Genomic DNA, 27,552 nt, shown 5'->3' on the forward strand with positions numbered 1-27,552 from the left:
CCCTCCAGCGCCCTGTCTGAACCTTGATTCCTCAGCCTTACATAAGTCTCCTTCTTCCTCTTAACAAGACATTCAACCTCTCTTGTCAACCATGGTTCCCTCACTCGACCATCTCTTCCCTGCCTGACAGGGACATACATATCAAGGACACGTAGCACCTGTTCCTTGAACAAGTTCCACATTTCACTTGTGTCCTTCCCTGACAGCCTATGTTCCTAACTTATGCACTTCAATTCTTGTCTGTCAACATCGTATTTACCCTTCCCCCAATTGTAAACCTTGCCCTGTTGCACGTACCTATCCCTCTCCATTACTAAAGTGAAAGTCACAGAATTGTGGTCACTATCTCCAAAATGCTCCCCCACTAACAAATCCATCACTTGCCCTGGTTCATTACCAAGTACCAAATCCAATATGGCCTCCCCTCTGGTCGGACAATCTACATACTGTTTGAAAAGCTTCCTGGACACACTGCACAAACACCACCCCATCCAAACTATTTGATCTAAAGAGTTTCCACTCAATGTTAGGGAAGTTGAAGTCACCCATGACGACTACCCTGTGACTTCTGCACCTTTCCAAAATCTGTTTCCCAATCTGTCCCTCCACATCTCTGCTATTATTGGGGGGCCTGTAGAAAACTCCTAACAAGGTGGCCGCTCCTTTCCCATTTCTGACTTCAACCCATACTACCTCAGTAGGCAGATACTCCTCGAACTGCCTTTCTGCAGCTGTTATACTATCTCTAACTAATAATGCCACCCCCTCACCTCTTTTACCACCCTCCCTAATCTTATTGAAACATCTATAACCAGGGACCTCCAACAACCATTTCTGCCCCTCTTTTATCCAAGTTTCCGTGATGGCCACCACATCGTAGTCCCAAGAACCGATCCATGCCTTTCGTTCACCCATCTTATTCCTGATGCTTCTTGCATTGAAGTATACACACTTCAACCCATCTCCGTGACTGCAAGTACTCTCCTTTGTCAGTGTTCCCTTCCCCACTGCCTCACTACACGCTTTGGCGTCCTGAATATCGGCTACCTTAGTTGCTGGACTACAAATCCGGTTCCCATTTCCCTGCCAAATTAGTTTAAACCCTCCCGAAGAGTACTAGAAAACCTCCCTCCCAGGATATTGGTGCCCCTCTGGTTCAGATGCAACCCGTCCTGCTTGTACAGGTCCCACCTTCCCCAGAATGCGCTCCAATTATCCAAATACCTGAAGCCCTCCCTCCTACACCATTCCTGCAGCCACGTGTTCAACTTCACTCTCTCCCTATTCCTAGCCTTGCTATCACGTGGCACCGGCAACAAACCAGAGATGACAACTCGGTCTGTCCTGGCTTTTAACTTCCAGCCTAACTCCCGAAACTCGTTTATTACCTCCACACCCCTTTTCCTACCTACGTCGTTGGTACCAATGTGCACCACGACTTCTGGCTGCTCCCCCTCCCCCTTAAGGATCTTGAAGACATGATCCGAGACATCCCTGGCCCTGGCATCCGGGAGGCAACATACCTTCCGGGAGTCTCACTCGCGACCACAGAATCTCCTATTATTCCCCATACCATTGAATCTCCTCCTACTATTGCTTTTCTATTCTCCCCCCTTCCCTTCTGAGCCCCAGAGCCAGACTCCATGCCAGAGACCTGGCCGCTAGGGCCTTCCCCCGGTAGGTCACCCCCCCCCATAGCATCCAAAACGGTATACTTGTTTTGAAGGGGAACAGCCACGAGGGATCCCTGCACTGTCTGCCTGTTTGTTTTCTTTCTCCTGACTGTAATCCAGCTACTCTTGTCCTGTACCTTGGGTGTGGTTACCTCCCTGTAACTCTTCTCTATCACCCCCTCTGCCTCCTGGATGATCCGAAGTTCATCCAGTTCCCTAACACGGTCTCGGAGGAGCTGGAGTTGGGTGCACTTCTCGCAGATCTAGTCAGTTGGGACACCAGTGGTATCCCTCACCACCCACATCCTACAGGAGCATGCAACTGGCCTAGCCTCCATCCCCTCTTACCTTACAGAATATAGCTGCCCTGTGAACCAACTGGACCACCGCCCTCCGACTCTGCTCCCAGTCAGTTGCACTCACTGTAAACTCCTGGTTCCCTTCTCGCTCTTTGCGGAAATGTAAGAAACGAAATGAAAGGAGCACCTTACTCCCTCCTCACCTAACTCCCTCAGTCACCAAACTCTCACTATAGCACTCAAATGCACCAAATTCAGCGCTCAGTGCAAACAAAGTCTGCACTGTAGGGGATCACTTTTATACTGTGAATCTAGCCTCTGAAAACTGGCCTAATCCAATTAACTAATTAACAAGCCCCAGCTGCAAGTACCTACAAGAAGAACCTTTGTTTAAAGCTGATTGAAAATTCACCTTCTTCTAAACCAAATAGCAACTTTTAAGTTAATTAACTAAATAAAAGAAAGACTAGACTTTAGATAAAAATGAAGCCTTTATATTCGTCAGTCACCAAACTCGCACTATAGCACTCAAATGCACCAAATTCAGCACTCAGTATTATATTCATTGGAGTTTAGAAGAGTGAGAGGGGATCTCATAGAAACTTACAAAGTTCTAACAGGATTAGACAGGGTAGATTCAGAAAGAATGTTCTTGATGGTGGGGGAGTCCAGGATGAGGGTTATAGTTTGAGGATAAGGGGTAAACCTTTTAGTGCTGAGGTGAGAAGTTTTTTCACCCAGAGAGCGGTGAATCTGTGGAATTCACGACCACAGAAAGTAGCTGAGGTCAAAATGTTGTGTAATTTCAAGAAGGAATTAGATATAGATTAGGGGAAGCACGGCAGCACAGTGGTTAGCACAGTTGCTTCACAGCTTCAGGGTCCCAGGATCTATTCCCAACTTGGGTCACTGTCTGTGCGGAGTCTGCACGTTCTCCCCATGGGTTTCCTCCGGGTGCTCCGGTTTCCTCCCAGAGTCCAAAGATGTGTAGGTTAGGTCGGTTGGCAATGCTAAATTGCCCAGTGTCCAAAGGTTAGGCAAGGATAGGGTGTAGGTATGTACCTGTCAGGCAGGGAGGAAGTGGTCGAGTGAGGGAACCGTGGTTTACTAAAGCAGTCGAAACACTTGTCAAGAGGAAGAAGGAGACTTATGTAAAGATGAGACATGAAGGTTCAGTTAGGGCGCTCGAGAGTTACAAGTTAGCTAGGAAGGACCTAAAGAGAGAGCTAAGAAGAGCCAGGAGGGGACATGAGAAGTCTTTGGCAGGTAGGATCAAGGATAACCCTAAAGCTTTCTATAGATATGTCAGGAATAAAAGAATGACTAAGGTAAGAGTTGGGCCAGTCAAGGACAGTAGTGGGAAGTTGTGCTTGGAGTGCCGAGGAGATAGGAGAGGTGCTAAATGAATATTTTTCGTCAGAATTCACACAGGCAAAAGACAATGTTGTTGAGGAGAATACGGAGATTCAGGCTACTAGACTAGAAGGGCTAGAGGTTCATAAGGAGGAGATGTTAGCAATTCTGGAAAGTGTGAAAATAGATAAGTCACCTTGGCCGGATGGGATTTATCCTAGGATTCTCTGGGAAGCTAGGGAGGAGATTGCTGAGCCTTTGGCCTTGATTTTTAAGTCATCTTTGTCTACAGGAATAGTGCCAGAAGACTGGAGGATAGCAAATGTTGTCCCCTTGTTCAAGAAGGGGAGTAGAGATAATCCCGGTAACTATAGACCAGTGAGCCTTACTTCGGTTGTGGGAAAAATCTTGGAAAGGTTAAGAAGAGATAGGATGTATAATCATCTGGAAAGGAATAATTTGATTAGAGATAGTCAACACGGTTTTGTGAAGGCTAGGTCGTGCCTCACAAACCTTATAAAGTTCTTTGAGAAGGTGACCAAACAGGTGGATGAGGGTAAAGCAGTTGATGTGGTGTATATGGATTTCAGTAAAGCGTTTGATAAGGTTCCCCATGGTAGGCTACTGCAGAAAATACGGAGGCATGGGATTCAGGGTGATTTAGCAGTTTGGATCAGAAATTGGCTAGCTGGAAGAAGACAAATGGTGGTGGTTGATGGGAAATGTTCAGACTGGAGTCCAGTTACTAGTGTACCACAAGGATCTGTTTTGGGGCCACTGCTGTTTGTCATTTTTATAAATGACCTGGACGAGGGCGTAGAAGGATGGGTGAGTAAATTTGCAGATGACACTAAAGTCGGTGGAGTTGTGGACAGTGCGGAAGGATGTTACAAGTTACAGAGGGACATAGATAAGCTGCAGCGCTGGGCTGAGAGGTGGCAAATGGAGTTTAATGCAGAAAAGTGTGAGGTGATTCATTTTGGAAGGAATAACAGGAAGACTGAGTACTGGGCTAATGGTAAGATTCTTGGCAGTGTGGATGAGCAGAGAGGTCTCGGTGTCCATGTCCATAGATCCCTGAAAGTTGCCACCCAGGTTGAGAGGGTTGTTAAGAAGACGTACGGTGTGTTAGCTTTTATTGGTAGAGGGATTGAGTTTAGGAGCCATGAGGTCATGTTGCAGCTATACAACACTCTGGTGCGGCCGCATTTGGAGTATTGCGTGCAATTCTGGTTGCCGCATTATAGGAAGGATGTGGAAGCATTGGAAAGGGTGCAGAGGAGATTTACCAGAATGTTGCCTGGTATGGAGGGAAGATCTTATGAGGAAAGGCTGAGGGACTTGAGGCTGTTTTCGTTAGAGAGAAAAAGGTTAAGAGGTGACTTAATTGAGGCATACAAGATGATCAGAGGATTGGATAGGGTGGACAGTGAGAGCCTTTTTCCTCGGATGATGATGTCTAGCACGAGGGGACATACCTTTAAATTGAGGGGAGATAGATATAAGACAGATGTCAGAGGTAGGTTCTTTACTCAGAGAGTAGTAAGGGCGTGGAATGCCCTGCCTGCAACAGTAGTGGACTCGCCAACAGTAAGGGCATTCAAATGGTCATTGGATAGACATATGGACGATAAGTGAATAGTGTAGATGGGCCTTAGAGTGGTTTCACAGGTCAGCGCAACATCGAGGGCCGAAGGGCCTGTACTGCGCTGTAATGTTCTATGTTCTAGGTGTACGGATAGGGTGGAGATGTGGGTGTAGGTAGGGTGCTTGCTCCAAGGGCTGGTGCATACTTGATGGGCCAAATGGCCTTCTTCTACACTGTAAATTCCATGATAGCTCTTGGGGCGAAAGGGATCCAGGGATATTGGAACTTGATGATCAGCCATGATCATAATGAATAGCGGAGCAGGCTCGAAGGGCTGAATGGCCTCCTCCTGCTCCTATTTTCTATGTCTGTTTCTTTGTTAACATTATCCTTTACCTGTGGCTCCAGGGCTGCCCAATCGCCATAACTCGAGATGCTCTGGAAACTGAAACAGGAGGAGATTTGCCTTCCGGCTGCAGCACACCAAGCTTCGCTGTGGAGAATTCAAGGAATTGAGTTAAAGATTTGCTTATCACCCTTTCATGTTTCTCCCCCCCCCCTCCACCAGCCCTTTGCACAGCGAGCTCCATACACGCAGGGCGAGCTCCGTACGCACGGGGAGAGCTCCATTCCAGCTATGCTGACTGGCTGAATGGTTGGAAAGTGTTCTTTTCTTTTATAAATTTAGACTACCCTATTAATTTTTTCCAATTAAGAGGCGATTTAGCGTGGCCAATCCACCTATCCTGCACATATTTGGGTTGTGGGGACGAAACCCACGCAAACGCGGAGAGAATGTGCAAACTCCCCACGGACAGTGACCCAGGGCCGGGATCGAACCTGGGACCTCGGCACCATGAGCAGCAGTGCTAACCACTGCGCCACCGTGCTGCCCCAAGTGTTCCTTAACACAAACCAACCATTCTCGACATTGTAACCGTTCCTCCACTAATTTCACAAGACACCACCTACAGGATCGCAGGCAATACTTGGGCCATTTCGACTCATCTTTCCCTAATTCCTTTTGTCCTGAAGGGTTTACTCCTCTCGATGCCTGGCTGTTCGCCTGCATCCCGTCATGCAAATGTAGTCATATGGCACATATGGAGGCCACTCGGCTATCGAGTTCATGCCTGCTCTCTCTAGAGAAATCCAGTCAATCCCATTCTCTATTTCTGTAGCTCTGCAAATTTGTCTCCTTCAGGTACCCATCCAATTTCCTTTTGAAATCATTAATCATCTCGGCTTCCACCATGCAGGCGAACGCCTTAATAAGCAGCAGATCCGCGTCATGCCACTTGCTGCGGAAAGCAGTTCTCCTTTACATCCCCTGCATCGCCGACCTAAAACCTTAAATCTGTGTCCCCTTGTCCTTGTATCGTCAATTAATCGGAAAACTTCCCTTGTCTACCTTATCTGAATTGGTCAGAGAGCCATAGTTTTACAGCAGAGAGGCCCTTCGGCCCATCGTGCCTGTGCCGGCCACCAAGGACTTATCTATTCTAATTCCTTTTCCAACACCCGGTCTGTATCCCTGTATGTATCACGTTTCAAATGCTCATCTAAATACTTCTTAAATGATGAGGGTTTCTGCCTTCACCACCCTTTAAGGCAGCGAGTTCCAGATTCCCACCACCCTCTGGGTGACAAAGAGTTTCCTCAAACCCCCTAAATCTCCTGCCCCTTATCCTAAATTTATTGACCTCTCCACTAAGGGGAAAAGTTTCTTCCCATCTATGTCCCTCATACTTCTCTATAGCTTAATCAGGTCCCCTTCCCTCAGCCTTCTCCGCTCGAAGGAAAACAGCCCCAGCCCAACCAGCTCTCTTCATAGCGAAAACTCTTCAGCCCAGGCAATATTCTGGTGAATCGTTTCTGCACTCTATTCTAGTGAAATCCGATAGTACATAGAACATAGAAAATACAGCACAGAACAGGCCCTTCGGCCCACGATGTTGTGCCGAACCTTTGTCCTAGATTAATCATAGATTATCATTGAATTTACAGTGCAGAAGGAGGCCATTCGGCCCCGAGTCTGCACCGGCTCTTGGAAAGAGCACCCCACCCAAACTCAACACCTCCACCCAACACCAAGGGCAATTTTGGACACTAAGGGCAATTTATCATGGCCAATCCACCTACCCTGCACATCTTTGGACTGTGGGAGGAAACCGGAGCACCCGGAGGAAACCCACGCAGACACGGGGAGGACGTGCAGACTCCGCACAGACAGTGACCCAAGCCGGAATCGAACCTGGGACCATGGAGCTGTGAAGCAATTGTGCTCTCCACAATGCTACCATGCTGCCCTTAAGAACAAATAAATCTACACTATATCATTTTACCGTAATCCATGTACCTATCCAATAGCTGCTTGAAGGTCCCTAATGTTTCCGACTCAACTACTTCCACAGGCAGTGCATTCCATGCCCCCACTACTCTCTGGGTAAAGAACCTACCTCGGATATCCCTCCTATATCTTCCACCTTTCACCTTAAATTTATGTCCCCTTGTAATGGTCTGTTCCACCCGGGGAAAAAGTCTCTGACTGTCTACTCTATCTATTCCCCTGATCATCTTATAAACCTCTATCAAGTTGCCCCTCATCCTTCTCCGTTCTAATGAGAAAAGGCCTAGCACCCTCAACCTTTCCTCGTAAGACCTACTCTCCATTCCAGGTAACATCCTGGTAAATCTTCTTTGCACCTTTTCCAAAGCTTCCACATCCTTCCTAAAATGAGGCGACCAGAACTGTACACAGTACTCCAAATGTGGCCATACCAAAGTTTTGTACAGCTGCATCATCACCTCACGGCTCTTAAATTCAATCCCTCTGTTAATGAACGCGAGCACACCATAGGCCTTCTTCACAGCTCTATCCACTTGAGTGGCAACTTTCAAAGATCTATGAACATAGACCCCAAGATCTCTCTGCTCCTCCACATTGCCAAGAACTCTACCATTAACCCTGTATTCCACATTCATATTTGTCCTTCCAAAATGGACAACCTCACACTTTTCAGGGTTAAACTCCATCTGCCACTTCTCAGCCCAGCTCTGCATCCTATCTATGTCCCTTTGCAGCCGACAACAGCCCTCCTCACCATCCACAACTCCACCAATCTTCGTATCGTCTGCAAATTTACTGACCCACCCTTCAACTCCCTCATCCAAGTCATTAATGAAAATCACAAACAGCAGAGGACCCAGAACTGATCCCTGCGGTACGCCACTGGTAACTGGGATCCAGGCTGAATATTTGCCATCCACCACCACTCTCTGACTTCTATCGGTTAGCCAGTTCGTTATCCAACTGGCCAAATTTCCCACTATCCCATGCCTCCTTACTTTCTGCATAAGCCTACCATGGGGAACCTTATCAAATGCCTTACTAAAATCCATGTACACTACATCCACTGCTTTACCTTCATCCACATGCTTGGTCACCTCCTCAAAGAATTCAATAAGATTTGTAAGGCAAGACCTACCCCTCACAAATCCGTGCTATCACTAATCAAGCAGTGTCTTTCCAGATGCTCAGAAATCCTATCCTTCAGTACCCTTTCCATTACTTTGCCTACCACCGAAGTAAGACTAACTGGCCTGTAATTCCCAGGGTTATCCCTAGTCCTTTTTGAACAGGGGCACGACATTCACCACTCTCCAATCCCCTGGTACCACCCCTGTTGACAGTGAGGACGAAAAGATCATTGCCAACGGCTCTGCAATTTCATCTCTTAGAACATAGAACATAGAACATTACAGCGCAGTACAGGCCCTTCGGCCCACGATGTTGCACCGAAACAAAAGTCATCTAACCTACACTATGCCATTATCATCCATATGTTTATCCAATAAACTTTTAAATGCCCTCAATGTTGGCGAGTTCACTACTGTAGCAGGTAGGGCATTCCACGGCCTCACTACTCTTTGCGTAAAGAACCTACCTCTGACCTCTGTCCTATATCTATTACCCCTCAGTTTAAAGTTATGTCCCCTCGTGCCAGCCATATCCATCCGCGGGAGAAGGCTCTCACTGTCCACCCTATCCAACCCCCTGATCATTTTGTATGCCTCTATTAAGTCTCCTCTTAACCTTCTTCTCTCCAACGAAAACAACCTCAAGTCCGTCAGCCTTTCCTCATAAGATTTTCCCTCCATACCAGGCAACATCCTGGTAAATCTCCTCTGCACCCGCTCCAAAGCCTCCACGTCCTTCCTATAATGCGGTGACCAGAACTGTACGCAATACTCCAAATGCGGCCGGACCAGAGTTCTGTACAGCTGCAACATGACCTCCCGACTCCGGAACTCAATCCCTCTACCAATAAAGGCCAACACTCCATAGGCCTTCTTCACAACCCTATCAACCTGGGTGGCAACTTTCAGGGATCTATGTACATGGACACCTAGATCCCTCTGCTCAGCCACACTTTCAAGAACTTTACCATTAGCCAAATATTCCGCATTCCTGTTATTCCTTCCAAAGTGAATCACCTCACACTTCTCTACATTAAACTCCATTTGCCACCTCTCAGCCCAGCTCTGCAGCTTATCTATATCCCTCTGTAACCTGCTACATCCTTCCACACTATCGACAACACCACCGACTTTAGTATCGTCTGCAAATTTACTCACCCACCCTTCTGCGCCTTCCTCTAGGTCATTGATAAAAATGACAAACAGCAACGGCCCCAGAACAGATCCTTGTGGTACTCCACTTGTGACTGTACTCCATTCTGAACATTTCCCATCAACCACCACCCTCTGTCTTCTTTCAGCTAGCCAATTTCTGATCCACATCTCTAAATCACCCTCAATCCCCAGCCTCCGTATTTTTTGCAATAGCCTACCGTGGGGAACCTTATCAAACGCTTTGCTGAAATCCATATACACCACATCAACTGCTCTACCCTCGTCTACCTGTTCAGTCACCTTCTCAAATCTCAAAGAACTCAATAAGGTTTGTGAGGCATGACCTACCCTTCACAAAGCCATGCTGACTATCCCTGATCATATTATTCCTATCTAGATGATTATAAATCTTGTCCCTTATAATCCCCTCCAAGACTTTACCCACTACAGACGTGAGGCTCACCGGTCTATAGTTGCCGGGGTTGTCTCTGCTCCCCTTTTTGAACAAAGGGACCACATTTGCTGTCCTCCAGTCCTCTGGCACTATTCCTGTAGCCAATGATGACATAAAAATCAAAGCCAAAGGTCCAGCAATCTCTTCCCTGGCCTCCCATAGAATCCTAGGATAAATCCCATCAGGTCCCGGGGACTTATCTATTTTCAGCCTGTCCAGAATTGCCAACACCTCTTCCCTACGTACCTCAATGCCATCTATTCTATTAGCCTGGGGCTCAGCATTCTCCTCCACAACATTATCTTTTTCCTGAGTGAATACTGACGAAAAATATTCATTTAGTATCTCGCCTATCTCTTCAGACTCCACACACAATTTCCCATCCCTGTCCTTGACTGGTCCTACTCTTTCCCTAGTCATTCGCTTATTCCTGACATACCTATAGAAAGCTTTTGGGTTTTCCTTGATCCTTCCTGCCAAATACTTCTCATGTCCCCTCCTTGCTCGTCTTAGCTCTCTCTTTAGATCCTTCCTCGCTACCTTGTAACTATCCATCGCCCCAACCGAAACTTCACACTTCATCTTCACATAGGCCTTCTTCTTCCTCTTAACAAGAGATTCCACTTCCCTGGTAAACCACGGTTCCCTCGCTCGACGCCTTCCTCCCTGTCTGACCGGTACATACTTATCAAGAACACGCAGTAGCTGATCCTTGAACAAGCCCCACTTATCCAGTGTGCCCAACACTTGCAGCCTACTTCTCCACCTTATCCCCCCCAAGTCACGTCTAATGGCATTGCTTCCCATAGAATCCTTGGATATATCCCGTCAGGCCCGGGGGACTTGTCTATCCTCAAGTTTTTCAAAATGCCCAACACATCTTCCTTCCTAACAAGTATTTCCTCGAGCTTACCAGTCTGTTTCACACTGTCCTCTCCAACAATATCGCCCCTCTCATTTGTAAATACAGAAGAAAAGTACTCGTTCAAGACCTCTCCTATCTCTTCAGACTCAATACACAATCTCCCGCTACAGTCCTTGATTGGACCTACCCTCGCTCTAGTCATTCTCATATTTCTCACATATGTGTAAAAGGCCTTGGGGTTTTCCTTAATCCTACCCGCGAAAGATTGTTCATGCCCTCTCTTAGCTCTCCTAATCCCTTTCTTCAGTTCCCTCCTGGCTACCTTGTATCCCTCCAATGCCCTGTCTGAACCTTGTTTCCTCAGCCTTACATAAGTCTCCTTTTTCCTCTTAACAAGACATTCAACCTCTCTTGTCAACCATGGTTCCCTCACTCGACCATCTCGTCCCTGCCTGACAGGGACATACATACAGTATGCGAGTGTTTATACCGCCCCATAATACCCTCTCTGCTCTTATACTCGATGCCTTGGCTAATAAAGGCAAGTGTCTTATACCTTCTCAACCATCTTATCTACCTGACCTGCTGCCTTCAGGAATCAATGAACTTGCATCCCAAGATCCTTCTGGTCCCCTGCACTGCACCGCCCTGACCCCACGCCCCGACCCGGCGCACCGACACGGCGCCGACAAGGCCCGGCGCCGACAAGGCCCGGCGCCGCACCGGCCCGGCACCGACCCGACACCGCACCGACCCGACACCGCACCGACCAGCCAACATGTCCCAGAGAGGCTCAACGCTACAGATTTCCAATTCCCACGTGGAAACCATCTGCAGAGTACGACTGTCTTTGCTCACAAGCTCCGTAGCTCAGGGTTCAATTCAGAATTCCACTTCATTGTCTGTGCAGGAAAGTAATTAGTTGCAGATTATACAGTAGCTGCAGAACTACTTACATGTGGGAAGAGGATTTTGCGGAGAGCAGCTTCGTACGACTTGGTTTCCACCAGGTCCATCAGGGGGCGAATGACAAGCTGGGCATCCAAACCTGAGCAGGAAAAAAGTAGCTCAGAGAAATGTTCTACTTCATAGCTCACTGCACCCAGCAACAGATTTGATGCACTCACCACCTGAGATAAGAGCAGTCTTGGTGTGAACGACAGCCCTCACATCATGGGAGTGGTGTTTAAAGGTCTTTGTGCGAACCCACTGGGCGTCGGAAACTCCTGATTTTACTGTCAGCAGCTGAAATTGGACTACGGTTCCCTCTGATGTCCCAGCAACAATGCTGTCCTCGGCCTGCAGAGAGAACGATCCCGATTAGCAGGGTGTACAACAGGGCATGGCAGGGACGGGAGTGTGATGGTGAGTTGAGTCCCTAAATGAGTGGGGAGTGATTGGACCAGTAGCAGAAATCTCACTCACATCATTCACCGCCAGCGTCAGCACATCGCATTTGGTGATGGGGTGCGTTTTCAGCAGAGTTCCTGTCCGCCAATCCCAGAACTGCACTTTCCCCGCTGAATCTGCGCTGACGATGGTATAATCACTCAGGAAGCAGACACTCCATACCACACATTCCCGATTGTGCAGAGCAGTACCACCACAATCCACAAGAATTCGCCGTGTGCTGTGACCTGGAGAGAGAGAGAGGGGGGAGTGATTAACATGGGCAAATGTGGCAATCAAGAGGAGCCCAGATTCAGTTAAATGCCATTGTGTCAAAAGTCTGGAACCCTCCCCTTCCCCAACAGCACTGTGGGTGTACCTTCATCACAGACTGCAGATGTTCAAGAAGGAAGCTCACCATTACTTCAAGTGCAATCAGACAATAAGCGTTGCCCTTCCCAGCAATGCCAATATCCCATAACTAATAATAACATTTTAAACCCAGGCCTCTGCATGTAAAGGCAGCATCCAAACTACTTCATTCTATTCACTTTGTAAACTCCAATCAGGTTTTACACTAATAACAATCACACACCCACTTACCGGACTTCACATCAAAAACTCGGATAACATCCAGTGACCCTGTCACAATCATCGTGCCAGACTTATGCCAGGCCAGGGAAAGTACACGACCTGCCAAAGAGAGAGACAGACCCATCACCTTACTGCTGCTATTTCATCCAAACCTATGGTCAGAGAGAAGCTGTTAAACCACCATGTCAGTATCAGCTTTTTGAAGGATCGATGTAATTAATCACTTCCTGATCTTTCATACAGCCATGAAATTCTTTACTTTCCAAGTTACATGCCTGCCAATTTGAAAAATACCCATTAATTCCTTCTCTTTGTTTCCTGTCTGCCAATCAGTTTTCTATCCATCTCAATACACTGCCCCTAATCCCATGCGTCTTAATTTTACACACTAATCTGGTATGCGGGACTTTGTCAAAAGCCTTCTGAAAATCCAAATTAACCACATCCACTGGCTCCCCCTCGTCAACTCTACTAGTTACATCCTTGAAGAATTCCAGCAGATTTGTCAGGCATGGTTTCCCTTTCGTTTTGGGCAGCACGTAAGCACAGTGGTTAGCACAATTGGTTCACAGCTCCAGAGTCCCAGGTTCGAGTCCCGGCTTGGGTCACTGTGTGTGTGGAGTCTGCACGTTCTCCCCGTGTGTGCGTGGGTTTCCTCCGGGTGCTCCGGTTTCCTCCCACAGTCCAAAGATGTGCAGGTTAGGTGGATTGCCTTTAAGTGTCCAAAATTGCCCTTAGTGTTGGGTAGGGTTACTGGGTTATGGGGATAGGGTGGAGGTGTGGGCTTGGGTAGGGTGCTCTTTCCAAGGGCCGGTGCAGACTCGATGGACCAAATGGCCTTCTTCTGCACTGTAAATTCTATGATTCTTAATCCATGCTGGCTCTGTCCGATCCTGCCACTATTTTCCAAATGCTCTATGAAACCTTTGATAATGGATTCTAGCGTTTTTTTCCCCAGTACTGGTCTATAATTCCCTGCACCTCCCTTTTTAAATAGTGGGGTTACATTAGCTACACTCCAAACTGCAGGGATTATTCCAGAGTCTATAGAATCCTGCATGGAAGATGACCACCAATGCATCCACTATTTCTAGAGCCATTTCCTTCAGTACTCTGGGATGTAGATTATCAGGCCCTGGGGGTTTATCAGCCTTCAATCCCATCAATTTCCCCAACACCATTTCTTTACTAATATTGATCTCCTTCAGTTCCTCCCACTCACTAAACCCTGCGTTCCCCAACATTTCTAGTATCTGATTTGTGTCCTCATTTGAGAAGACAGAACCAAAGTATGTATTTAATTGCTCAGTCATTTCTTTGCCCCCGATTATACATTCCCGTTTCTGACTGCAAGGGACCTACATTTGTCTTCACCAATCTTTTTCTCTTCACGTACCCACAGAGGCCTTTAGTCAGTTTATGTTCCCTGCAAGCTTACTCTCGTCCTCTATTTTCCCTTTCTTAATTGGTTCCTTTATCCACTTTTGCCAAAATCTATACTGCTCCCAGTGCGCAGATCTGTATGCTTCTTCTTTGGATTGAATACTGTTTCTAATTTCCCTTGCAAGCAACGGTCTGGCCACCTTTCTTGTTTTATTATTGTGGCAGTCAGGAGTAAACAATTCTTGCAGTTCACCCATGCGCTTTTTGAATGTTTGCCATTGCCTATCTGCTATCATCCCTTGAAGTAACGTTCGCCAATCGAACACAGCCAACTCGCTTCTCGTGTCGTTGCAGTTTCCTTATGTTGATTCAGGACCCGAATCTTTGAGTTAACTCTGTCACTCTTCATCTTGATGAAGAATTCCATCATATTATGGTCGCTCATCCCCAAGGGGCCTTGCACAACTAGATTGCCAATGATTCTTTTCTCATTACACAGTACAATGTCTAGGATGACCCATTATCTCTACGTATTGGTCCAGAAAACCATCCCGTATACACTCCAGACATTCCTGCTCTACGGCATTGTGACTAATTTGATTTGCCCAATCTATATGCAGATTAAAGTCACCCAGAGTGACAGATTTTCCTTTATCACGTATCTCTAATTTCCCGTTTAATGCCATTCCCAACATCACCACTGCAGTTTGGGGGTATATATGCAACCCCCACTAATGTTTTTTGGTGTTTCTCAGCTCTAATAATAAGCTTTCATAGTGTCACAAGTAGGCTTACATTAACACTGCAATGAAGTTACTGTGAAAATCTCCTAGTCGCCACATATGGGCGCCAATTCAAGTACCTGGGCTGTGAAGCGACAGTGCTAACCACGGCTACCAAGCTCTACCCAGACAGATTCCACATTGTCGGAGCTAATAGGGCGGCATGGAAGCACAGTGGTTAGCACTGTTGCTTCACAGCACCAGAGTCCCAGGTTCGATTCCCGGCTTGGGAACAGGCACCGGAATGTGGAGGCTAGGGGCTTTTCACAGTAACTTCATTGCAGTGTTAATGTAATCTTACTTGTGACAATAAAGATTATATTATGGTTTCTCGCTATTGCTTTAATTTCCTCTTTAACCAGCACTGCCGCTCCACCACCTTTTCAGTTTTGTCTGTCCTTCCTAAATACGGAATACCCGTGGACACTCAGTTCCCATCCCTAGTCACCATGCAGCCATGTCTCCACTATTCCAATGATATTGTACCTGTTTACATCTATTTGCATGATCAGTTAATCCACTTTATTGCAAATGCTCCGCACATTAAGACACAAAGCCTGAAGACTGGTCTTTTAAAAAATTTCTTGTCCCGTTTCCATTATTTTTCACTGTGGCCCTGTTTAATTCGGGTCCTTGATTTCTCTGCCCAGCACATTTTCCCCTTTCTGTCTTTTGTTCTTGTCCGTGTTTTCCCCTCCTCTGACTCCTTTTAAAGGTTCCCATCACTCTAGCAAATACTCCCCCCTAGGACAGTCCTGCCCAGCTGTAACCAATCCAGTTTTTCCTGTCCCCACCTCCCCCAACACAGTTCCCAATGCCCCAGGAATCTGAAAATCTTCCTCTCACACCATCTCTTCAGCCACGTATTCATCCGATATAGCCTGCTATTTCTGCTCCGGCTGGCACGTAATCCTGAGCTCTCTACCTTGGAGGTCCGATTTTTAAAACTTACTTCCTGATTCCCTATATTCCGCTTTTAGGACTTCATCCTTTTTTTAAAAACCTATGTCGTTAGTACTAATGTGTACCATGACCATTGGCTGTTCACCCTCCCCTCCAGATTGTCTGGTAGCTGTTAAGACATCCTTGACCCTAGCACCAGGAAGGCAACGTACCATCCTGGAGTCTCGTTTGCAGCCACAGAAACGCCTCTATATTCCCCTTACAATTTAAGCCCCTTTAACCCAGGAAGTGTAGAAGATTGTAGTTTAGTCGGGCAGCATGGTCGGCACGGGCTTGGAGGGCCGAAGGGCCTGTTCCTGTGCTGTACATTTCTTTGTTCTTTGTTCTAACTATTGCATTCCCACACTATTTACTCCTTTCCCATGTAGCAGAGCCAACTGTGGTTCAATGAGTTTTGTTGTTGCTCCTTCCCGTGAGGTCATTCCCACAACAATATCCAAACAGTTTAGCGTTTTTCAGGGGAATGGCCACGGTCTAGTCCTTGTACTAATAAAATTAGCAAATAATTAATAGTGTAATCACTGTGCTATCTATCATTCGCCTGAAACCCATTCACACATTTCAGCCACGTTCTGTCTTTATTCATAACCCATCGCAACCTCCCTGCAGCCCTCAAACACACATTCCAACAACATTTACACGCGGGAGCTAACGTTGAGACAAAGTGACCACCTGACTGCCCCTCCAGCCAGACGTGGTGCTGGGTTCAGGATTACTGCTATAACAAAAACCTGACTCTGCTCGGCACCTTTTTGGCGATCCAGGCTTCTCTCAAACTGAATTTTATCTGGAACAATCTCAAACAATTTGACAGAGCCATCTTCACACCCGACCTGCAGGCAACAAAGACAGAAAACCATTAGTGACCAGTGCTCACAGAACCCGACGTGAAACACAGTTAGGCTTAACAATAATATTAAAATACAATTCTTCACTTTGTGCATTCACAACAAATGAAAGCTCTGGAAGGGAAGAAAGTGTTTTACAGACACTCAGTCACTTTAAATCTGAAGTTACAAGATACATTCCTGGGGAGAAAATATACGTTCCTCAACATCAAACACTTCCAGCAAGGTACAATACGGGTTAGATACAGAATAAAGATCCCTTTTCACCATCTCCATGCAGGTACAGCAAATAGAGGAAAGAAACACAGAAAATAGGAGGCCATTCGGCCCTTCGAGTCTGCTCTTCCATTCATTACGATCATGGCTGATCATCCAACTCAAGAGCCTAATCCCGATTTCCCCCCATATTCTTTGATCCCCTTCGCCCCAAGTACTCGGGCAGCACGGTAGCACAAGTGGATAGCCCTGTGGTTTCACAGCACCAGGTTCTTAGGTTCGATTCCCCGCTGGGTCACTGTCTGTGCAGTCTACACGTGTCTGCGTGGGTTTCCTCCGGGCGCTCCGGTTTACGTAGAACATAGTGAAGAAGGAGGCCATTCGACCCATCAAGTCTGCACCGACCCCTAGGGGCTGGTTTAGCTCAGGAGGGGCTGGTTTGGCTCAGGGAAAAATCGCTGGCTTTTAAAGCAGGCCAGCAGCACGGTTCAATTCCCGTACCAGCCTCCCCGAACAGGCGCCGGAATGTGGCGACTAGGGGCTTTTCACAGTAACTTCATTTGAAGCCTACTTGTGACACTAAGCAATTTTCATTTCATTTTCATTAAGCCCTCACTTCCACCCTATCCCCGTAACCCAATAACCCCAAACCTTTTTGGACACTGAGGGCAATTTCTCATGGCCAATCCACCTAACCTGCACGTCTTTGGACTGTGGGAGGAAACCGGAGCAAACTCACGCAGACACGGGGAGAATGTGCAAACTCCGCACAGACAGTGACCCAGCGGGGATTGAACCTGGGACCCTGGCGCTGTGAAGCCACAGTGCTATCCACTTGTGCTACCCATTTCCTCCCACATGCAAAGACATGCAGGTTAGGAGGATTGGCCATGATAAATTGCCCTTAGTGTCCAAAAAGGTTAGGAAGGGTTATTGGGTTACAGGGATAGGATGGAAGTGAGGGTTTAAGTGGGCCGAATGGCCTCCTTCTGCACTGTATGTTCTATGTATGTACTATATCTAACTGCTACTTGAAAATATGCAATGTTTTGGCCTCAACTACTTCCTGTGGTAACTAATTCCACAGGCCAACCACTCTCTGGGTGAAGAAATTTCTCCTCATCTCTGTCCTAAATGGTCTACCCCGTATCTCAGACTTGGTTCTGGACACAACCACTATTGGGAACATCCTTCCTGCATCTACCCTGTTCAGTCCTTTTAGAATTTTATAGATTTCAAGGAGACCCCACCTCATTCTTTGAACTCCAGGGAATTCAATCCTAACCGATTCAATCTTTCTCCATACCTCTCCACCTGCTTCAAGAAAACCACCATCATACCAGTGCCCCCCAAAAAAACAGGCAACGTGCCTCAATGACTACCGTCTGGTGGCCCTGACTTCAGTCGTAATGAAGTGTGAAACAGATTGGTAAGCTCGAGGAAATACTTGTTAGGAAGGAAGATGTGTTGGGCATTTTGAAAAACGTGAGGATAGACAAGTCCCCCGGGCCTGACGGGATATATCCAAGGATTCTATGGGAAGCAAGAGATGAAATTGCAGAGCCGTTGGCAATGATCTTTTCGTCCTCACTGTCAACAGGGGTGATACCAGGGAATTGGAGAGTGGCGAATGTCGTGCCCCTGTTCAAAAAAGGAACTAGGGATAACCCTGGGAATTACAGGCCAGTTAGTCTTACTTCGGTGGTAGGCAAAGTAATGGAAAGGGTACTGAAGGATAGGATTTCTGAGCACCTGGAAAGACACTGCTTGATTAGTGATAGTCAGCACGGATTTGTGAGGGGTAGGTCTTGCCTTACAAATCTTATTGAATTCTTTGAGGAGGTGACCAAGCATGTGGATGAAGGTAAAGCAGTGGATGCAGTGTACATGGATTTTAGTAAGGCATTTGATAAAGTTCCCCATGGTAGGCTTATGCAGAAAGTAAGGAGGCATGGGATAGTGGGAAATTTGGCCAGTTGGATAACGAACTGGCTAACCGATAGAAGTCAGAGAGTGGTGGTGGATGGCAAATATTCAGCCTGGATCCCAGTTACCAGTGGCGTACCGCAGGGATCAGTTCTGGGTCCTCTGCTGTTTGTGATTTTCATTAATGACTTGGATGAGGGAGTTGAAGGGTGGGTCAGTAAATTTGCAGACGATACGAAGATTGGTGGAGTTGTGGATAGTAAGGAGGGCTGTTGTCGGCTGCAAAGAGACATAGATAGGATGCAGAGCTGGGCTGAGAAGTGGCAGATGGAGTTTAACCCTGAAAAGTGTGAGGTTGTCCATTTTGGAAGGACAAATATGAATGCGGAATACAGGGTTAACGGTAGAGTTCTTGGCAATGTGGAGGAGCAGAGAGATCTTGGGGTCTATGTTCGTACATCTTTGAAAGTTGCCACTCAAGTGGATAGAGCTGTGAAGAAGGCCTATGGTGCGCTCGCGTTCATTAACAGAGGGATTGAATTTAAGAGCCGTGAGGTGATGATGCAGCTGTACAAAACTTTGGTAAGGCCACATTTGGAGTACTGTGTACAGTTCTGGTCGCCTCATTTTAGGAAGGATGTGGAAGCTCTGGAAAAGGTGCAAAGAAGATTTACCAGGATGTTGCCTGGAATGGAGAGTAGGTCTTACGAGGAAAGGTTGAGGGTGCTAGGCCTTTTCTCATTAGAGCGGAGAAGGATGAGGGGCGACTTGATAGAGGTTTATAAGATGATCAGGGGAATAGATAGAGTAGACAGTCAGAGACTTTTTCCCCGGGTGGAACAGACCATTACAAGGGGACATAAATTTAAGGTGAAAGGTGGAAGATATAGGAGGGATATCAGAGGTAGGTTGTTTACCCAGAGAGTAGTGGGGGCATGGAATGCACTGCCTGTGGAAGTAGTTGAGTCGGAAACATTAGGGACCTTCAAGCAGCTATTGGATAGGTACATGGATTACGGTAAAATGATATAGTGTAGATTTATTTGTTCTTAAGGGCAGCACGGTAGCATTGTGGATAGCACAATTGCTTCACAGCTCCATGGTCCCAGGTTCGATTCCGGCTTGGGTCACTGTCTGTGCGGAGTCTGCACGTCCTCCCCGTGTCTGCGTGGGTTTCCTCCGGGTGCTCCGGTTTCCTCCCACAGTCCAAAGATGTGCGGGTTAGGTGAATTGGCCAATGATAAATTGCCCTTAATGTCCAAATTGCCCTTGGTGTTGGTGGAGGTGTTGAGTTTGGGTAGGGTGCTCTTTCCAAGAGCCGGTGCAGACTCAAAGGGCCGAATGGCCTCCTTCTGCACTGTAAATTCAATGATAATCTATGATTAATCTAGGACAAAGGTTCGGCACAACATCGTGGGCCGAAGGGCCTGTTCTGTGCTGTATTTTCTATGTTTTCTATGTTCTAAAATTGCCCTTAGGGTTGGGTGGGGTTACGGGGATAGGGTGGAGGTGTGGACCTTGGGTAGGGTGCTCTTTCCAAGAGCCGGTGCAGACTCGATGGGCCGAATGGCCTCCTGCACTGTAAATTCTATAATCTATAAAACCTGCTCCACAATAGTCCTCAATACCGGGGCCCCGCGGGACTTCCGGTTGCGGCGATGCACTGCTAAGCCGCACGTTTCGGCAGCTCACGTTCTAACGGACTTTTGGGCTCTTTTCGGGAGCCCCAACGGAAATTTTTTCAGACCAAACCCAGTGTGGGGTGACGAAGGAAGGTGCCCCCCCGGGTGTGTATGGAAAAGACCAGTGGCAGTGGCCAGATTGCGAAGGATCCTTTGGAGCAGCGGCAGAGAAGAGAAGGAAGAAGCAAGATGGCGGCGGATGGAGCCCAGACGACATGGGGCCCAGACCAGCAGGAATTCCTCCGACGGTGTGTGGAGGAACTAAATGAGGTGCTGGCGCCGATGTTATTGGCAATCGATGGGAAGAAGGAAACACAAAAGGCCCAGGCGATAGAGCTCCATGGAGTGAAGGCAAAGGCAGCCGAAAACGAGGATGAGATACAGGGCCTTGTGGTAAAAACAGAGACGCATGAGGCGCTACACAAGAGGTGTATCGAAAGGCTTGAAGCCCTGGAGAACAGCTCGAGGAGGAAGAACCTCCAGATTCTAGGTCTCCCCGAAGGAACGGGGGGAGCTGACGTTGGGGCTTATGTGAGCACGATGCTCCATACGCTAATGGGAGCTGAGGCCCCCTCGAGGTGGAAGGGGCTCACCAGGTCCTGGTGAGAAGACCAAAGGCGGGAGAACTACCAAGGGCGATAGTGGTGAGATTTCACCGCTTCACGGACAGAGAGGCTGTCTTGAATTGGGCCAAGAAGGTACGGAGTAGCAGGTGGGAGAATGCGGTGATACGAGTGTATCAGGACTGGAGCGCGGAGGTGGCGAGAAGGAGGGCGAGCTTCAATCGGGCCAAGGCGGTGCTTCACGGGAAGAAAATAAAATTTGGGATGCTGCAGCCGGCGCTATTGTGGGTCATGCACCAGGGCAAGCACTACTACTTCGAAACGGCGGATGAGGCATGGACCTTCATCCAAGAGGAGAAACTGGACAAGAACTGAGAGACTGATGTTGGGGGGGAAACAACGAGGTTGTTGTACAGAAGTGTAAATTGGGGAATGGGAGGTTTATAGTATTGAAACGGTAGACGAGGAATTTTTCTCCCCTTGATGGGGGGACACGGAGAAATGTGGGCGCCGGTGGAAAAAGGGACTGAGAGGGGGGGATGGGGAATGAGGGAGCTGCGCCATAGGGGGCGGGGCCGATAGGAAAGCGCGGGGTTTTTCCCGCGATATAGAGATGATGGCGGGAAGAAAGGCGCAGGAAGGAAGAGAATTCCACACACAGGGGGGTCAAAGAGAGAATGGGGGAAGCCGGGGTCAGTTAGAGTTAGCTGACTTTCGGAAGCATCATGGGGGGAGTTACCATGCTAGATGGGGATCTAGCGGGGGTGGGGGGGACTAACTGGGTTGCTGCTGCTGAGAGCAAGGGGGAGCTGGCAAGAGCAGAGGTGGTCGGGACGGGAAGGCGCCGCCTGGGGGATGGGTGGGTGCGCGGGACCCGGACTGGCCTAGAATAGGGGATGGCTAGTCGGCCCCGGGGGGGGGGCAATCCGGCTGATCACGTGGAATGAGAGAGGCCTGAATGGGCCGATTAAGAGGGCCCGAGTGTTCGGGCACTTAAAAAGACTGAAGGCGGATGTAGTCATGCTCAGGCGACGCATCTGAAGTTGGCGGATCAGGTTAGGTTAAGGAAAGGATGGGTGGGACAGGTGTTCCACTCAGGGTTGGACGCGAAAAATAGGGGGGTGGCGATATTGGTGGGGAAACGGGTGTCGTTCGAGGGTCGGAATATAGTGGTGGATACCGGGGGTAGATACGTGATGGTGAGTGGTAGATTGCAGGGAAAGGAGGTCGTGCTGGTAAATGTATATGCCCCGAACTGGGATGACACGGGATTTATGAAGCGGATGCTGGGACGTATCCCGGACCTGGAGGTGGGAAGCCTGGTCCGTGGAGATTTGCTAGGCCGTTGGTCAACATGTCCACAAGGTAAACACCCGGATAGATTTCTTTGTTTTGAGTAGGGCACTGATCTCGAAGGTGGCAGGAACGGAGTACTCGGCCATAGCCGTTTCAGACCATGCCCCGCACTGGGGGGATCTGCAATTAAGAGAGGGAGCAGCGCCCACTCTGGTGACTGGATGTGGGACTATTGGCGAATGAGGGGGTCTGTGGAAGGGTGCGGGGATGTATTGAGAGGTACCTGGAGGTCAATGACGATGGTGAGGTCCAGGTGGGGGTAGTATGGGAAGCGCTGAAGGTGGTGGTTAGGGAGAGTTGATCTCCATTAGAGCTCACAAAGAGAAACAAGAGGGCAAAGGGAGAGATTAGTGGGGGAGATTTTGAGGGTGGATAAAAGATATGTGGAGGCCCCGGACAAAGGACTATATAGAGAGAGGCGAAGACTTCAGGCGGAGTTTGACCTGCTGACCACAGGAAAGGCAGACGCACAGTGGAGGAAGGCACAGGGAAAAAGGCGAGCCGGCTGCTGGCCCACCAACTTTGCAAGAGGATAGCGGCGAGGGAGATTGGGGGAGTTAGGGATGAAACGGGAACTACGGAGCGGAGAGCAGAGAAGGTAAATGAGGTGTTTAAGACCTTTTATGAGAGGCTATACAAGTCCCAACCCCCGGAGGGAAAAGAGTGAATGCAACAGTTTCTGGACCAACTAAGGTTCTCGAGGGTGGAGGAGCAGGAGGTGGCAGATCTGGGGGCGCCAATTGAGGTGGATAAGGTGACTAAAGGACTGGGGAATATGCAGGCAGGGAAGGCCCCGGGACCAGACGGGTTCCCGGTGGAATTTTACAGGAAATATGTGGACTTGTTGGCCCCGCTGCTGGTGAGAACCTTTAATGAGGCCAGAGAAGAGGGGATGCTACCCCCGACAATGTCGGAGGCGACGATATCACTATTCCTGAAGCGGGATAAAGATCCGCTGCAATGCGGGTCATATAGGCCTATCTCACTCCTAAATGTAGACGCCAAGCTGCTGGCAAAAGTGCTGGGGACGAGGATTGAGTCCCGGGGGTGGTGCATGAAGACCAGACAGGGTTTGTAAAGGGGAGACAACTGAATGTCAACGTTCGATGGCTGTTGGGGGTGATAATGATGCCCCCAGCGGAAGGGGAGGCAGAGATATTGGTGGCGATGGATGCGGAGAAGGCATTCGATAGGGCGGAGTGGGAGTATTTATGGGAGGTGTTGAGGAGGTTTGGGTTCGGGGAGGGGTTTGTCAGTTGGGTCAGACTCCTATATGGGGCCCCAGTGGCAAGTGTAGTCACAAACCGGCAAAGATCGGAGTATTTTCGGCTACACAGGGGAACAAGGCAGGGGTGCCCCCTGTCCCCATTACTGTTCGCGTTGGCAATTGAACCACTGGCCATAGCGTTGAGAGACTCTAAGAAATGGAGGGGGGTGGTTAGAGGGAGAGAGGAACATCGAGTGTCACTCTACGCAGATGATCTACTGCTATATGTTGCGGACCCTGTAGAGGGGATGATAGAGGTTATGCAGATATTGAGGGAGTTTGGAGATTTTTCGGGATACAGGCTAAATATGGGGAAGAGGGAGCTTTTTGTAATACACCCTGGGGGCCAGGGAGGAGGAATAGACGCCCTGCCGTTAAGGAGAGTGGAAAGGAGCTTCCGATATTTGGGGATCCAGGTAGCTAGGAGCTGGGGAACTCTACACAAACTTAATCTGACGCGGCTGGTGGAGCAGGATTTCAAGAGGTGGGATATGCTGCCACTCTCATTGGCGGGCAGAGTGCAGGCGGTAAAAATGATGGTTCTCCCGAGGTTTCTTTTCGTATTTCAATGTCTCCCCATTCTGATCACGAAGGCCTTTTTCAAGAAAATAGACAGAAGCGTGATGAGTTTTGTGTGGGCAGGGAAGACCCCGAGGGTAAGGAGGGGGTTCCTGCAGCGTAGCAGGGACAGAGGGGGACTGGCGTTGCCGAACCTGGACGACTACTACTGGGCCGCCAATGTGGCGATGGTTTGTAAGTGGATGAGGGAGGGAGAGGGGGCGGCGTGGAAGAGGCTGGAGATGGCGTCCTGTAAAGGAGCGAGCCTAAAGGCGCTGGTGATGGCGCCACTGCCGCTCTCCCCGAAAAGGTATACCACAAACCCAGTGGTGGTGGCAACCTCAAGGATCTGGGGGCAGTGGAGGTGACACGGGGGGTGACGGGTGCCTCGGCGTGGTCCCCGATAGGAACAACCATAGGCTTGTCCCAGGAAAGATGGACGGAGGGTTCCAGAGCTGGCAACGGGCAGGAATTAGGAAACTGAGAGATTTGTTTATAGACGGGACGTTTGCGAGCCTGGGAGCGCTGGAGGAAAAGTATGAGTTGCCCCCGGGGAACAATTTCAGATACATGCAAGTGAGGGCGTTTACGAGGCAACAGGTGAGGGAATTTCCGCTGCTCCCGACACAGGGAATCCAAGATCGAGTGATTTCCGGGGTATGGGTCGGGGAGGGCAAAGTGTCCGAAATATATCAGGAGATGAGAGACGAGGGGGAGGCGATGATAGAGGAGCTGAAGGGAAAATGGGAAGAAGAGCTGGGAGAGGAGATTGACGAGGGTCTGTGGGCTGATGCCCTAAGTAGGGTAAATTCCTCGTCTTCGTGTGCCAGGCTTAGCCTGATTCAATTTAAGGTTCTACACAGAGCACATATGACGGGAGCAAGACTGAGCAGGTTCTTCGGAGTGGAGGACAAGTGCGGGAGGTGCCTGGGAAGCCCGGCGAACCACACACACATGTTCTGGTCGTGCCCGGCACTGGATGAGTACTGGAGGGGAGTGGCAAAGGTGATCTCAAAGGTGATGAGGGTCCGGGTCAAGCCAGGCTGGGGGTTAGCGATATTTGGGGTAACGGAAGAGCCAGGAGTGCAGGAGGCAAAAGAGGCCGATATTCTGGCCTTTGCGTCCCTCATAGCCCGGCGAAGGATCTTACTCATGTGGAAGGAAGCGGAACCCCCCCCGGCGTGGAGGCCTGGATAAACGACATGGCAGGGTTCATCAAACTAAAACGAATTAAATTTGCGCTGAGAGGATCGGCTCAGGGTTTCTCCAGGCGGTGGCAACCGTTCCTTGACTATCTCGCGGAACGTTAAGGGAAAATAGATCGTCAGCAGCAGCCCCGGGGGGGGGGGCACTATTTTTTTTTTGTTACTTTGTTAGCTCACTATTTTATATTATGTTGATTTGTCAAGTGGAAAAATTCTGTTTGAAAACTTTAATTAAATATATATATATATTTTTTTTTTTAATGAAAAAAAATACCGGGGCCCCGCAAGGCTGTGTACTTAGCCCCTCTCTATACTCCCTGGACACACATGACTGCGTGGCAAAATTTGGTTCCAACTCCATCTACACTTTTGCTGAAGATATGGGCCGGATCTCGAATAACAAGTCAGAATACAGGAGGGAGATAGAGAACCTAGTGGAGTGGTGTAGCGACAACAATCTCCCTCAATGCCAGCAAAACCAAAGAGCTGGTAATTGACTTCAGGAAGCAAAGTACTGTACACACCCCTGTCAGCATCAACGGGGCCGAGGTGGAGATGGTTAGCAGTTTCAAATTCCTAGGGGTACACATCTCCAAAAATCTGTCCTGGTCCACCCACATCGACGCTACCACCAAGCAAGCACAACAGCGCCTATACTTCCTCAGGAAACTAAGGAAATTTGGCATGTCCACATTAACTCTTACCAACTTTTACAGATGCACCATAGAAAGCATCCTATCGGGCTGCATCACAGCCTGGTATGGCAGCTGCTTGGCCCAAGACGGCAAGAAACTTCAGAATCATAGAATTTACAGTGCAGAAGAAGGCCATTCAGCCCATTGAGTCTGCACCGGCTCTTTGAAAGAGCACCCTACCCAAGACCACACCTCCGCCCTATCTCCATCACCCAGTAACGCCACCCAACACCAAGGGCAATTTAGCATGGCCAATCCACCTAACCTGCACATCTTTGGGCTGAGAGAGGAAACCGGAGCACCCAGAGGAAACCCACGCAGACACGGGGAGAACGTGCAGACTCCGCACAGACAGTGACCCAAGCCAGGAATCGAACCTGGGACCCTGGAGCTGTGAAGCAATTATGCTAACCACTATGCTACCGTGCAGCCTCAGAGAGTCGTGAACACAGCCCAGTCCATCACACAAACCTGCCTCCCATCCATTGCCTCCATCTACACCTCCCGCTGCCTGGGGAAAGCGGGCAGCATAATCAAAGATCCCTCCCACCCAGCCTACTCACTCTTCCTCCATCGGGCAGGAGATACAGGAGTCTGAGAACACGCACTAACAGACTCAAAAGCAGCTTCTTCCCTGCTGTTACCAGACTCCTAAACGACCCTCTTATGGACTGACCTTATTAACACTACACCCCTGTATGCTTCACCCGATGCCGGTGCTTATGTAGTTGCATTGTGAACCTTGTGATGCCTTATTATGGATTTTCTTTTATTTCCATTTCTTTTCATGTACTTAATGATCTGTTGAGCTGCTCGCAGAAAAATACTTTTCACTGTACCTTGGTACACGTGACAATAAACAAAATCCAATCCAAACGTCAGTCCTGTCATCCCAGGAATCAGTCTGGTAAACCATCGCTGCTCTTCCTCTAGAACAAGAACGTCCTTCCTCAGATAAGGAGACTAAAACTGCACACGATATTCCAGGTGTGACCTTACCAAGGCCTGTACAATTGCAGCAAGACATCCTTGCTCCTGTACTCTAATCCTCTCGCAATGAAGGCCAACATACCATTTGCCTTCTTTACCGCCTGCTGTACCTTCAGCGACTGGTGTACGAGGACACCCACGTCTCGTTGCACATTGCCCTCTCCTAATTTATGGCCATTCAGATAATAATCTGCCTTCTCCTTTTTGCTACAAAAGTGGATAACCTCACATATATCCAAATTATATTGCATCTGCCATCCATTTGCCC

The 27,552-nt window shown here is 48.6% G+C and overlaps 1 protein-coding gene across 1 annotated transcript in view; it reads right to left on the reverse strand.

The window, feature by feature from the left end:
• Positions 1-16,813, reverse strand: part of utp4 (UTP4 small subunit processome component) — a 37,746-nt gene extending 20,933 nt beyond the window's left edge. Inside the window, exons 1-6 of the mRNA XM_072517708.1 lie at positions 16,727-16,813; positions 12,860-12,949; positions 12,293-12,504; positions 11,995-12,166; positions 11,824-11,915; positions 5,310-5,406 (exon numbers count right to left, since the gene is read on the reverse strand). Coding sequence (XP_072373809.1) covers positions 5,310-5,406; positions 11,824-11,915; positions 11,995-12,166; positions 12,293-12,504; positions 12,860-12,911 — 625 coding nt within the window. The 5' untranslated portion in view covers positions 12,912-12,949; positions 16,727-16,813. The remainder of the gene's footprint in view (positions 1-5,309; positions 5,407-11,823; positions 11,916-11,994; positions 12,167-12,292; positions 12,505-12,859; positions 12,950-16,726) is intronic.
• Between the last annotated feature and the right edge of the window lie 10,739 nt (positions 16,814-27,552).

Source organism: Scyliorhinus torazame, chromosome 10 (assembly GCF_047496885.1).
Source record: "Scyliorhinus torazame isolate Kashiwa2021f chromosome 10, sScyTor2.1, whole genome shotgun sequence".
Taxonomy (NCBI): domain Eukaryota; kingdom Metazoa; phylum Chordata; class Chondrichthyes; order Carcharhiniformes; family Scyliorhinidae; genus Scyliorhinus; species Scyliorhinus torazame.